Raw genomic sequence first — 15,002 nt, forward strand, 5'->3', positions numbered from 1 at the left:
GGAGATAGCAGATGTTTATCCTGCAGCCTTTACTTACATGGTATGAGTATGGTATAATACTGAACAGTGAGCCAGAGAAGTTATTAGAATATAATAGCTACTGTTAGACACAAAACTCTTCTAACAATTAATGTTTTTTAATACAGCATGCTGAATGGATGGAGGAGAAGACATACTGAATCTCTTCTGACTTTTTAATATTGTTTAATGTTGTGCTCATGACTGTGAGGGACAGGCAACACTGGCTAGAGCCAGGTATAGCAAAGATAGGTGTTGTGCAATATTCATGCACAGCTTCCCCTGCACGTCTGACCTGCTTTTGTCAGAGCCTTTCTTGAGCTGAGCCTGCCAACCATGCTGAATCAAAGAATCAGACAACAATAATTTAAACAGGAAATGTTTAGGCTGTTCAGAGACTGACTGTGAGAGGTGCAGATCAGCTGACAGCAGCAGAGGGCAACCTGCAGCCCATTGGGATTCTACATGTGGCCCATTTGGGATTTTGTTTACTGTTGCCCATGCACAGATTTACCAGATTCTCCCTTTTTTGTCCGCATAGTTTGTCTTCCTACAGTTATTCAAGTGACACTCATGGAAACGAAGGGCATGTGAAGTGTGGTGCATGCTCATTGCACACAGCATCGACTGCAAGAGCCATGCACTAGCTCTGCATCCATAGTGCTCTCATAGTTCTCTAAGTACACCCCACAACTTCTAAGTAGGCAAGCACACTTAGCAAAACTACTTTAACCCTGGAAAAAGTTACAACAATCTTGCTGCATCTTCGGCTGCGCCTACACTACGAGATAAATTTGAATTTATTTATATTGATTTTCTAATTTTGGAATATATAAGTTTGATTTTGACCATCCTCACTTCACAGATTGCTCCCCACTAAGTCGAGTCATTGCTGCCACACACATGTTGGATAATATCAACTGCTGCAGTAGTGCATTGTGGGAAGTTATCCCACAGATCCCTCATCCCCATAGCATTCTGGGTATGCTCACTGGTCATCATCTTTCCCCCGCTGCATTATCATCATTACCTTCCCGATCCTAGAAAATACATCGATCCACTGGAAATAATGCAGAAGACACTCAAAATTACAAGAAAGAATTTTTGGTTTCCCCACACATTACATTGCCAACACAGATGCAGTGACTGTATTCTCAGCTGGCCATCCATCTCACCTTCCATCACTGCCAAAATGTGACCTCCGAAAATAATGCCCGGGGAATAATGTAGGAAGAAAGAAATAATTTTTGGTTTCCCCATAAGTTATTGTGAATGGACAGGGTTTTTTGATTTCTAGTGCACTAAGGCTTCTGTGCAACGACTGTGTTCTCAACTGGCCATCCATCCCACCTCCCATCATTGCAGAAAAAAGAAATGCTGGTTTTCCCCAGCAGCAGCAGCAAGCCCAGGTATGAACCAATGAGAGAGGTGTCACTGGATGACCAGTTGAAGTATTCTCTCTGGTTGGCAGCAAAGCCCCTTGGCTGCCAGGGGAGACTTTTCCCTAGAGGCAGCAGCAAGCACAGGTATGGGCAAAAGGGTGAGGGGTGTCGCTGGACGACCAGTTGAGATGTTCCTTCTCCCAAGCCCCCAGTACCTTAACCACTGTGGGAGACTTCCCTATGGCAGCAGCAAAACGCCCAGTATATTAACTGCCAGGGGAGACTTCCCCATGGCAGCAGCAACACCCTCTCTTCCCCATGCAACTGGCAGCATTGCCAGCAATGAACGGAGGGTACATAATTTTATTGGGTTGGGGTGGGGGCTACCCATGTGATATGCCTGAGCACAGGAAAGACCCAGACTGTGTGGTGCCTATGGGGGAGAGAAAGGGGTTCACGCACAAATGTAAGCCACTGAAAAGAAGTTTCTTGGCCTGTTACGCAAGCATGACCCCCAGCGCAGCCTTGTGGACATGTGGTACGGCAGGGCATGAGCTGGTGCCAGGCAGTGCAGAAAAAAAATAGCAAATGTACAGACAGTTGAGAACTCTTTGCAGAGGCTATTTGAAAGAGTAGATGCACATACCCTGCTAACAGCATAGAAAGAAAGAAGTCATTTTTCAGGCTGTCATAAAGTAACATGAGCCCACAGCTAAAGGCTTGCTTGGAAAATCAGGCTCTTCCTGTTACTGGAGAGCAGCACCCAGAGCGTAGCAGTGAGGGGGCTTTGTGGGTTACATATGGGACACCTCTTAAGGCTAATAAATTCAATTTTAACATGTGGCACTTCCACACTGCTCTTTAATCGAACTTCTGAATTCAAGCTTGAAGCTATACCCGTCAGGTAACTGTGATTTTGTAATCTCGAGATTAGTGCACCCAAAATTGAGCTAATGGTCTTTACAGTGAAGACAGTCATGGTAGAATCGAGATAACTGAAATAATCTGAATTTATCTGGTAGCGTAGACGTAGCCTCAGTGCCTAGGATGACTTACAGCCACCAAAACAATTGTTCCTCTTTGGGTCAGTGGTGAGCATCCTCACTAAATCACTTTTAGAGACTTAAGAAGGGAAGCATAGGGCTCTCACTGCCAGACATCTCCTGCCACAGCCTAGCTGCCCTGCAAGGTCCTGGCAAGCTACCTCCTCAGTCCAGGGCTTCTCTCCTATTCACTTCCCACCAAGAGCTGGGGACAACCTGGGGCTTCTTGCACTGGAGAGCAGTGTCCAGCTGTCATGGCTTCTTCCATCCTCTAGTCCTCTGCCAGCCCACTGGAAGCCAGGCAGTCTTGTCAATTTCACAGCTCATTGAGCTGTGAAACTGACAATGCTGTCAAGCAACTGGCTTCTGGTCCCAGCTTCCAGGCAGGAGCCAGGTCCAGCCACCCACTTCTCTATGGAAGTGGGTTCTTATTAATTTCACAGCTCATGCTATGAAATTGGTATGACAGCCAGTGTCAGTGATATAGCATCATCTTAACTAAACCAACACAAGCCTTACATCTCTCATAAAGAAGGAGTTAACAGGTCTGCATAGTATGGCATTTACTTTGGTGGTAGGAAGGCTGTAGTGCAGATACTGATAACTAAGGCTGTTTCTATGCATGCCTAAGTGGCATCCTAATGAACAGCCCAAAAAGAAGGGGTATCCGGAAGGAGGACTTTCTTCCAGAAGACCCCCCTCCGGGGGCCACGCTTCTACATGTTGTTTTGGAGTCCGGAAGAATGTCTTTCGGACTCCAAATCACGTGATCTTATGTTAATGAGGTGCTGGGAATTTGCATCTGTGCATCATTAGCATATTTTGGGCTGTTCATTAGTATGCCACTTTCAGAGGGAAGTGGCATGTATAGAAACAGCCTAACTGTGTAGTGTAGACTTGCCCTAATTCTCTTTCCATAGAAAACCCCTTTCTGGTGAGTGATACCTAAAAAAATTATCTCAAAATTAAAAACCTACTAAGAAGTGTTTAAAAGTGAACATTATACTCAAATAACTATTTCAGGAATGTCCAAAGAGTTTGTTTCAAAACTACAATGCAGGAAAAGAATACATTCTGCTTTAGTTTACCAACTACATAATACCACTATAACAACAAGTTTACCTCTTCTACCTCACTGATGCATCATGCATATTTCCATGAGCACCAAAGTCATACTGATGAGCATTACAGAAAAGCATAGATATACAGAGGAAAATGCATTTATAAAACTTTGCAAAACTGTTTAAGAATTTTAAAAATACGAGTACAACTTAAAAAATTGGTCAGGAATGGAAAAAACAGAGGTAAAGAAAGTCACCTGAAGCACTGTGTAAAGAAATGTCATAGCACCGTGTTAATGCATGAGACCCATAAGAGAAACTTTACTTTCACTATCAAAGCTGAAAGTACATAAAAGGTGAAAAGCAAGTTGTCATGTTTATTAAACAACAATAAATTAGGCAGTTAACTATGTTAATCTCAAAAGTGAAATTTAATCATGGATTATTTCCACCACACATATACTGCATATTCATATTATGAAGGCACCTAGCATAATCCAATTGGGACAGAGTCTCCACAGAGTCTGGTGCTTCACAGATAGATATAAGAAAACATGGCCCCTACCCAAAGTAACATTTGCTGTTACAAACCCAGGTAAGGGGCAAATCCTGCATTCTTTACACATTCAATGTCCCACTGAAGCGCGTACAGGTTGAACTTCCCTAATCCAGAGCTCTCTTGTCTGGCAATATCCATAGTCCAGCATGATTTTATTTAGCCAGATATCCATTTATCATGGGTGTGGCCGAGTTTCCCATGGTCCCATAAAGTTTGTTTATAGCTACCAGTGTCGGCTATCAGTGTCCTGTGCCGTTATTTAGCTCTAATTTACCCTTAAACACCTTCTCAGAGCCCAGTAAGAACTGGAAGTGTTGGTAATGCTGCTAGACAACACCGACCTCCCATGGTTTGGCAAATTCTCCCATTCAGCACTGGTCTGATCACGAGGGTGCCAGATGATAGAGTCTCAACCTCTAGTAATTTCAGGTGAACAAGATCTGTGGCTTTTAAAAATATCTTGATAACTGACATACTGATTTCAATGAATTAGGATCCTACATATCTGTAAACATCAGGCCCCGATTTTCTAACACATTATTCATATAAGATAATAATTTGAAAAGGAAGTACTTTTACATTCATTTTATATTTTGATCAAAGAAGAAGAACCACCATATTCTATTGAACTATCTCTAAAAACTAATCACAAGTCTCCTAAGCCCTTGATGCTTTGTAATGTAATGCCACAATCTACCTTGAAACTGACAGGATACATAAGTCTTAAAAGTCCTTAATATTGCCAGGCTCTAGCAAGTCAATAATTTAAACATTTATAACAATGCAGGTTACTTCAAACTAGGTTTTCCATGAGAATATAAATGCTTGTGAAGTCAAACATCTTAGCTTTTGACAGTTATTCTTGATTTAATTCATTACCTATACACTGCAACTGTTAACTTTTTAATTATGAGAAATACCATGGAGGAATGTTAGAAGCACAAAAAAAAAAGAGAGACTCTTACTTTATATTATACTGGCCAGCTTTCAGCATACATCTATCGGGAAGCTGAGCAAGCTTCTTTGAGAGTGTTTTGAAATATTTTCTACATTGCTGCACTCCCATGCTTTGCTCATAATCTGTAGAGGCAGATAGTGGGAGCCCATCTCTCGCACGGACCACTGATGCAAATAAGATCATAGACATTGCCAACAGATTTAATGAAAACCTAAAACAAAACAAATACATTCAGAAATGCAAATCAGACAAAATTAAAATGAGTAAACAAAAACTTAATATGTAACTAGAACCATTGCCATCTGTTGGTTAGATGAGGAAACACTAAATCAAGGCTGATGGATTGTGTATCTGGTTAACCCTTAGTACTCGGCAAGTCACAAAGGGCTTAGTCTTGTATGTACGCTCATGCAAGAAGCCCTGATGAGAAGTTCCTACCAATCAATGTGACTCGGACAGGTCCCAGAATAAATCTGTGACCTATTAATATGTATAAATACTACCGCGGCACCTACAGGCTCTGAGATTGAGGCCCTGCTGTTTTTTTTTTTTAAACTTATTATTTGTTTTACAGCAATGCCTAGAGGCACCAACTGAAATCGAGGTTCCATAGCGCTACATACTATACATACCACATAATCCTTGTCTAGTTAACCAAGACAAGGTCTTGCCTGAAGAGCTTATACATTACACAGGCAAAACAAATAAGTTTTATTATTCTTATTTAACAAATGAGGAAATGAAAGAGGGAGAACAATGCCCTGACACAGGGAAAATTCAAACAAATGTCTAACTTTAAGTATGTGGATAGTTCTATTGAAGTCAATGTCATTATGCATATGCTTTAAGTTAGACACATGTTTAAGTATCTTGCAAATGAAGACCAAGATAACTCAACCAAAGTAACACAGGAAATATGGCAGAGTCAAGAACCTAGGTCCGAGTCACCATTCAGTGCCTTAACCATGAAATCCTTCCTCTAATGAGTCTCAGTTTATTGGTATGTAAAATGTGTATAACAACAATCACCTTACATAGATGCTGAAAGGTTTAAAATAAATAATATTTGTATGGTATGTGAAAACCATGAATGATCTACCATAAAAAGAAAAAATGTAATTATAAGATATATGTGAGCTAACCTCTGAGACAGGGATGGGGAAGTATAAAATAAATCTAAGTTCAAGTGATTCCTACTCAAAATTTTACTTTTTGCACCAATGTAATGATGCTCTCAACTTTCTCCAACAATTATATATCCTGTGGTGTTCTTGGTCTGCATGTAAAAAACATAACAAAAAGAAGTATACTGAAATATTCATAACATAAAAAGGTGACCAATCACAGCAAACATTTTAAAATACATAGCCATGCAATCTTTGTCAAGAATTAAGGTATTTAAAATGTCCAAATCCTTAAAAATTTAGTAGATATACCAAATTATTCAAAAGTTTAGCATGACAAGCACTGTGTAGCTCTCTAAAAGAGAAATTACTTATTTGCTTATTTGTCCGCCCTCTTGCAAAATGCAGGCCACATGACATGGGTGGGGAACCTTTTTAGGGTTGGGGACCACTGACCCACAGAAAAATCAGTTGGGGGCCACACAGAAGTAGAAGCAAAAAACCAAAAACCAAACCACCACCACCACCCTGCAAAAAATACCCCACGCTCACTGATGTGATCCCTGACTCAGAAACCTCATTCCCCTCATACTCCAGCCCCACTGGCAGAGGAGGTGAAGAAGGGGAAAACTGAGGGTCATGGCTTTCCCAAAGCCAGAATACATCTTCTGGGGGCCCATGATGGGATCAAAAATGTGTGGCGTATGGGAGGAGGCTGCTGAGGAGCATGTGTGAAATCTGGGGGAGGGGGAGGGGGCAAGAGCAGGAGTGGGCTGGGGATGCAGGGATGCTTACCTGGTGCAGCTCCCTGATGCAACTGAGGACAATTACAGCAGCAGGAGAAAACTTCCAAGCAGTGCTGCACAGCCATTCTCCCAGTCAGGGAGTAGGGAGCACTAGCAGCACCATGTGGAGCTGCTTCCTCCCTGAAGCCTGAGCCCATGGACCAGCCCCAGCCCCAGCTTGCCTGACTCCAGCCTGCGAAGCTCAGGCACTACACACCCCACCCACAGTGGGCTGGATGCTGGGTAGGTGAGCCCTAAGCTTCTGGTTCTGAATCCAGGCAAGCTGCAGGCTGGATCTGGACCATGGGCCAGGGGTTCCCCATCCCTTCCATAAAACTTGCCCAAAATAAATTCTTGAGTAGCTTTTTCAGAAAAACATTGGATCTTGGTTTTAAAATTGCCAATTTTTTTAATTTAATTTGGAGATAAACATTTCATGGAACTGGAAGGGACTTCAGGAGGTCATCAGGTTCAGTTCCCTGCCTCTTGGCAGGACCATGTGGCATCCTCACCTGCCACCCACTACTGCTGCCACCTTCCTTTTGGTCTCAGATCCCTAAATGGCCACCTCAAGGATTGAACTCACAATGCTGGGTTTAGCAGGCCAATGCTCAAACCACTGAGCTATCCCCCCCAAGAAGAGACAGTTGTCCACAACCCCAGGTAAATTATTCCAATTGTTAATTATTCTCATCATTATATAGGTATGTCTTATTTGAATTTGTCTCACTTCAACAGCTGTAATTATTTAAATGGTATAATTATCAAGAAGGGAGATTTGTTGAGGGTGTTTCAAGGGTGTGTTAACAGTGTAATGAGACAAACTGAATAAGAGAACATTTAAACCACATTTCTATCTGACTATGCAAGTGAAGAGGACACAGATCCATTACATCAACCATGTAAAATTAAGCTGACCTTATCATGAAGAACAGTCCTATACTGGCAGAAAGATGGACAAATCTACTATATATTTGAGAGGGTTTGTCTGTCCAACAGTTTGCGCAAGAACTCCTCCTAAACAATAAAAAATAGGACTACCAAACTGGGCATACAGCTTCCTCTTATCATAACTGAAAGCAGGGTCAGGATTTTGTTGTGCCAGGTAAATGAAATATGCCTGGAACTGGACTGGTTTTCATAAAACCAAACAGAAAAGATAATCAAGAGGCAGGAGAAAGGGGCTGGGTGGGGGCGCACCCCCTCATGTCTGGGACTGTCCCATTCCCTAGCCCCCCTTCACTCAAGCACCCTATTAAGGAGGGCAGGGTAAATGCAGCTCTCCTCTTTCCCCTACCCAGATTCATAAAGGGATGTTGCTGGCTGTTCCCCTTTGTCACAGAGCCAGTTTTTTGCATTTACCACGCTGCCTGGGAATGCAGGGGGCACATGAACCTGACCTTTGCCTTGTTGGGGTACATGCAGCCTCCCCCAGCTGTGCCTGCTAGATCTGCAGTGGTCATGGAGAGTTGCTTCTCACCTAGGCATCCCAGACATCTTTGTAGCGCAACTGGGGGTGTCCGGGAGGTCTTTTGCCAGAGGCTAGCTCACCATACAGGATGTCTTTTGGAATCCTTCCATCATTCATCCTGTGGACATGGCCAAGCCAGCGGAGCCGACGCTCCCTGAGGAGGGTGTGCATGCTTGCAAGAGAGACCTCAGAGAGGTAGACATCAAGCTGGACAACTGGGAAGAACTAGCAGACGACCGCAGCAGATGGAGGCAGGGGTTACACAAGGGCCTTCAGAAGGGCAAGATGAGGATCAGACAGCTAGCAGAGGAGAAGCGAGCGCACAGAAAGCACACTAAGGACTTGCCAGACACCCACCATATCTGCAAGAGATGCAGCAAGGACTGTCACTCTCGTGTGGGACTTCATAGTCACAGTAGACGCTGTAAATGAAGTCCTCAATTGAAACTATAAAGGGCGCGATCCATAGTCTATGCAGACTGAAGGATGCCTACTAGGCATCCCAGGCTACTGGGGTGAGAGAGGGCTACGATAGTCCTCTCTCCCTGGGTCAATCTGCTTACTGAACCCTTCCTCAGCCCCACCTCAGAGCAATGATTTAATGAAGCATGCTCATTTTCATTTTCATTTCCAAAAAACAATAACTAACTGAGTTAAAGACCCAAGACATGCCAGGTAAATCTTCTAGTGACCTATAATAATAAAGCTCTCTGTTTCTATGATTAATAAATATTTCACCTGGGAAATTAATTCATTAAATTAAGTTAATTTCAATGATCACTAATCTCTTATGAAAAAAGGAGGAGTGTGAAAATATCAAGTAGGTAGGATTACATGATGCTATATTTATCTCTTCAAAACTCTGTCATTACCCATATAATTAACATTAAATCTAAATTGCATTCAACAGTTGTTTTACTCCCACAACTACAGGCAAAGTATATAAACAGCCAGTATCAATGACAGAGACAACAAAACTGAGAATGGATAAAATCTTTCTTCTAGAACACAGGTGGGGAACTCCAGTCCCTGAGCTGAATCAGGCACCATCACTTAATTTCATCTAGCCTGCAGGAAATCTCTGCACACAGGTCAGAAGCCCTAGAATATTCCTATGGTCCCTAAGTGCAGGGAGCTCAAGGAAGCTCTAGATACTGTCCCCACACCAAGCACCACCTCAGCAGCTCCCGCTGGCTGGACCATCACCTGCATGTGGCATACACTGTGCAAAGTTTTCTGGCCACTCCACCTAGGGGCCAAATATGGTGACTGCTTCTGGGAGCAGCGAAGAGACAGAGCAGGCAGGGAGCCTGCTTTACGCCCACTACACCACTAATTAGTAGCCACCTCAGGTAAAAAACAGAGGCCAACCCCCTCCAGGTCAGAACCCCCTTCTGCAACCCAGCTCCCTCCCAGAACCCACACCCCAAATGCTCTGCCTCAGATCAGAACCCTTCTTGCAATCCAACTCCTTCCTAGAGCCTCCACCATCACCTCAAACCCTCTGCCTCAGGTCAGAACCCCCTTCTATACCCCAACTCCCTTCCAGACCCTGCCACTGCACCACGGCTCCCTGCCCCAGTCTTGAGCCCTCTCCTGCACTCTAAAACCCTTGGCTCCAGCCCAGAGTTTCCTACTGCATCCCAAGTTTCTCATCCCCAACCATATCCCAGAGACCACACCCCGACTCCCTGCCCTTTCCCACATCCTGAACCCTTCATTTCTGGCCTCACTCTGAGCATTCACACAGGTGTGCGCACACACACACACACACACACAGCTAAAGCCATAAGAACCAACTCACCACACTTCAGGGGGAGAGCCTGAACTTCCACACGTACCACGTGGGTTTGTGTATTGCCTGCAATTGATTTTTTTCTGTGGATCAGTGGCCCTATATAAAAAAAGTTCCCTGACCCATTCTAGATATAAAGGATGTATTTTACATATTATTTTATCTGTAAATAAAATATTCTCATAAATCCTAGAGAAATCAAAGAAAATATATCCCTCTTGTAAAGGTTAAATCTTCTTAAAATTTGCCAGCTGTATTCCATGCATTATAACAGGAAAACAAAACTGTGTACAGATGGCCTTTTTAAATATCATTGGTGAAATGTTTCTTATTAAGCTACCCAACGAATACATTTCTTCTCAGTCTCCCAAAAACAGTGTCAGGAGATTGCATAAAAAGTTATCATTTATCTTAACAGGAAACAAACAAACAACAGACCCACAGCAACTAACACTCTGTGGCTACAAGAGCATATGACTGTAGAAAAATTAATAAACACGTTAACTGTATGCAATTCAGCCTTGTAAAACTGTCATGAAAATTTACCACTTAAGCAAAAACGTACCAACTCTTCCTATAACAGATGATGGGAACTAAAAGCCAGGGGATATTTTACTCAGCCAAACCAAAAAAAAAACCAAATCTCCATAGCAAGCAATTTTTGTGTGTGTATATGTTTGCGTGTGTGTGCACACATAGGAAAATGTGATGAAGAAATATTTATTTAAAGTAATATATTTAAAATTCTTTACTACATATGTAACGGATTAGAGGAAAATGGAAGTTTTTCTCTAGACACTCTCTCTCTGTCTATTCTAAGAGGACCTTGCTTTCCTTCCCAATATGACTTGCCTGCCTTTCATAAATTTGTGGGAAGTACTATACTATGCTCACTTAAAAGCTATTTCCATGGTGGGGCCCCCGGGAATTCAGAACAGGTGATTGCAAGGTCCATGACCTTCCGAATTCCTTCCATTGAGAAGTTGCAAATGGTAATTGATTATATGGAGGCATGTGTTTACAAATCCATATTTGGAGTTATGTTCTGAAATGAGTTTTAAAATACAGTATGTATTGCTGGTTTTCACTATGTGAAACTGACATTTCAGTTTGAAATGCAATTCGTTTTATAGACTGAATTTTATAGGTATTTGGTTGATTCCTCTGCATAATTTTTAATAAAAACTAATTGAATTTGGGCTGTTGAAAAGCACTCTTCATGGAAGTATCACCTTTAAAAAAAAACCCCACATTGCCTAACTTCACATAAATGAACAAAGAAGATTGTGAGCAAATGGATAGTCTCTGCTCTCCAATAGATGCTAGACTTCCAGCACCTAATTTTCCAAATTACCCCTTTCCAACCCATCAACTTATTAAATAAGTAACAAGTAACAGTCTGAGACAGGGATAATTTGGTAGAATGCTGCATGCTGAAAAGCTGATTCAGAAGACAGATCTAAAGAGTACAGGAACTAAGGTAACAGTAGGATGTGTGCCTATTATGTATCGTAAGGTGGTTTAAAATCTCATTTCTTCCTTTTTTGGGTTTGTGTCATATTACATGCATCACCTTTAATTGTTTCGCAATTTACTATGTTAGTTTATTTTCCTAACTTTATAAGAAGCTTTACTTTGCATGTTCTAGATGTCCATTTTATATATTAAAATACATTACAAAGCAATACAACAAATAAAGGGCTGCTCATTTCACCCTGCCACCATAAAATATAAGCAGAACAATAAAATAAACGTAAGCCTTAACCCTCAGCCTATGTATTTCTCCTCAGACACATGCGAAAAAAAGATACGGGCTTTGGATAACAACTGTCTAGTTTCTGGTATATCAAGAAAGTGGAAGAAACTGCACATGGAAATTAAAGGAACCCACACCTAGAATGCCCTGTCACCAACTTCCTCTTGCCTGAAACAAGAAAGCTTTAGTTTGGGCATTTTAAAAGGTCGTACTGGCTTCATAAAAATGGAAACAAAAATCTCCCTGGTTACAAGGACTTAGACCACTAATGTTTTGAAAGTTAGCACCAAAGCCCAGGTCTCTATGCAGAACGCTATGAACAACCAGTGAAGAGCCTGTAGCTGTGTTGTAACAAACATCAGTTGTAAAACGATGTTTAAAAAGTAAGCTACCAAGTTCAGCACTAGTTTCCATTTCCTAGCGTAACTGCATAATGGCATGTAGCATGCATTACAATAGCGTGATCTTGAGGTGTTACGAATAACCCACATGGGAGGTAGGGGAGAAAACTGATTTCCTTCTCAGCAGCTGCACTTTAAAAAAAAAAACAGAAAAAAATTTTCGGCTACAGTAGCTATCCAACGCACACCTGTATTGCACCCATACATGGCACTCTACCTCTAGAAAAATGGGGGAGGAAAATCACAGTTGTTTTGTAGGGCAGCATTTGCCGAGGTACCTCTTACCCTTAAGCCACAGGAGAGAGGTCCAAGGCAGGTTTATGGCAAGGAGCAGGTGAAACAATGCCTCTGTTTAAAAAGCCCCTATCCCATTCTCATACCCGGGCACCAGCGCTCTCTCTCCCCTTATCTTCACTCGAGGAAGAGCCCATCATTGTCCTTACTCCTGCCCCACATCTGCGCCTGGGTCCCCGCCGGACCCCCATCCCCCGCCTGCTGCCAGGGCCTCTGGGGAGGACTGCCTATGCCTCCTGCTGCCTATCCCACAACCCCATGGAGGAGAAGCCCCGCCTCTAGCGAGCCCCACTCCCTGCACCCGGAGGCAGCCCATTGCTATCCCCATCCCTGCCCCCCACCGGGGCCCCGCCCCATCGCTGCCCGGGAGGCTGCCTCTCCCGGTCCCAGCTCCCACCTCAGCCGCCCGCGCGCAGCCCGCACGCCCGGGATGAGGCGGGCCGGGGTCCGTTGCTAGGCAACTGCTGTGGGAGGGTGCCTCAAACTACCTGCCTCACCGGCGCCGCGGGCTCCGGCTACAGGACCCACGTCCCCCTACCGCAAAGCATCGTGGGAACCATTACGTACAACCCCCCTCCCCCGCAGCAACCAATGGCGTGGCGAAGGGATAGCACGAGACGCTACGTAAGGAGCGGACCGGAACTCCGCCGCGTGAGGTGATGTTCGAATCATTGTTGGGGCGCTGTCGGTGGTTAGGTAGCACTGTCATCGCCATTGCTCAGCGGGTGTGGCAGGGCCGCGGGGACTTGGCAGTTGTGCCGCTATTGCTCTGTAGGAATGACAAAGGGGCGGCTGGGTTCCCATTGCTCTGTGAGTGAGGGGCGTGGCAAGGAGCCCACCTTTACTGTGAGCCGGTGGCTGGGCTGCTGTTGCTTTCTGGGAGTGGCAAGGGAGCAGCTGGTCTCCCGTTGCTCTTGGAGGCTCGGGAGGTGGCTCACGTCAGGAGTTTGAGATTGTGAGCACGTTATTGATGGTGGTGTTGCAAAGTAGCTACAAATGCCTGTAGTTGCTGGTGTTTTTTCCATGGGATTGATGTTCCTAATGCTCCTTATCCTTTTCCTGGTACACAAAATGCCTGGTGGTGTTTTCATGCTTTATATATACACTAATCGTCATTGTTGAATAGTGACAGAGAGAGCGAGCGAGCCAGAGCTGTGTTAGTCTATATTCTGTTACATCATTATGTCACTGTTGGTCCGCTGGACAGAAAAACCGACAATCTCAACTCAGCATCAGTATCTAGTCTGAGATCAGCCAACAATACTCATACAAGTAAGGAGCAGTCCTGTAGCACCTTTAAAGATTAAAGGTAGGGGCTGGTAGAGAAACACAGAAGGCCATATCGGCTAGCAAAGTTCAGTTTATGAAGTGATGAGACTAGAGAAGAGAAAACTATAAATAAATAGTGACCCCCCCCCCGATTTTGTGTGTGTGATCCACTTGTTTGGATTATAATTTCCTGGGTTTTACACAAAGATCATTACTTAATAAATTTGTTTGCCTGTAAGTTGCTATGTGACTGTTATGACTGCTTGTTATATGTGATGCTAATGTACCCACTGAGGCTGTTTGCACAGATCACCAGAGTTCTGATAATTCAGTCACAAAACAACTTGGTTTAATTTGAAAAGCCTCCACATCCCATTACCAGTTCCTGACAAGTCATGTTTGTCTTTTTTGTAATGTGACAAAATTTGCATCTTTAAACACTCTACCACTTGCCCATGTTTTTTGTCTATTAGGGTGTGGTGGAACTGTGGAAGAAGAGGTGTAACTTTATACTGGACACTGGTTTCATTCTTTTGATTTCCTGCTTCTCAAACATACATCACGCACAGTTTAGCAAGACTAGAGAATCTGTCCCATGGTGTCTCGTAATTCTTTACCAGATTAAGTACAACAGTAACAAAGAGGGAGCTGTGTCAGTCTGTATTCTGGCAAAACAGCAGTAATGTAGCACTTTAAAGATTAACAATGAATAAATAATTGTTAGTCTTTAAAGATTAAATACAGTTAAATAATAAACAGGTGGAAGGAAAAAATAAGTGCTAGAAAAGGAGAAAAAAAATTCAGAAAGATTGACCAGGGAGTAGGTGTAAATTGTCAGGACAGAAGGTGGGGGATAATAGATGCCTCTATAAGAACAACAGTTGAATATACAGTCTTTTCCTGTAAAACCAAGACAGCTGGTCATCCTTATTTTTAGATGAGATGGCTAGTAGATGAGGCAGAGAAACAGAAGGCCGAATCCACTGGCAAAGTTCAGTTCATGCATTGATGAGATTGGGTTTGGTGAAGAGAAAATCATTAATAAACAGAATGATTAGTGAAGAGGATAGAACAAGGAAGAGTTTC

At 43.2% G+C, this 15,002-nt stretch overlaps 1 protein-coding gene across 5 annotated transcripts in view; it reads right to left on the bottom strand.

The window, feature by feature from the left end:
• The window catches only part of SEC22A (SEC22 homolog A, vesicle trafficking protein), a 40,218-nt gene extending 27,037 nt beyond the window's left edge, over positions 1–13,181 (bottom strand). The window contains exons 1-2 of one of the 5 annotated variants that reach the window (XM_075001022.1): positions 13,136–13,181; positions 5,029–5,232 (exon numbers count right to left, since the gene is read on the bottom strand). In XM_075001022.1, coding sequence (XP_074857123.1) covers positions 5,029–5,210 — 182 coding nt within the window. In that variant the 5' untranslated portion in view covers positions 5,211–5,232; positions 13,136–13,181. Of the gene's footprint in view, positions 1–5,028; positions 5,233–6,163; positions 6,295–8,410; positions 8,506–12,638; positions 12,774–13,044 lie in introns of those variants that run through there. The other 4 variants (XM_075001024.1, XM_075001026.1, XM_075001021.1 and 1 more) reach the window with 4 other exon arrangements.
• Positions 13,182–15,002: the final 1,821 nt, after the last annotated feature.

Source organism: Carettochelys insculpta, chromosome 8 (genome assembly GCF_033958435.1).
Source record: "Carettochelys insculpta isolate YL-2023 chromosome 8, ASM3395843v1, whole genome shotgun sequence".
Classification (NCBI taxonomy): Eukaryota; Metazoa; Chordata; order Testudines; family Carettochelyidae; genus Carettochelys; species Carettochelys insculpta.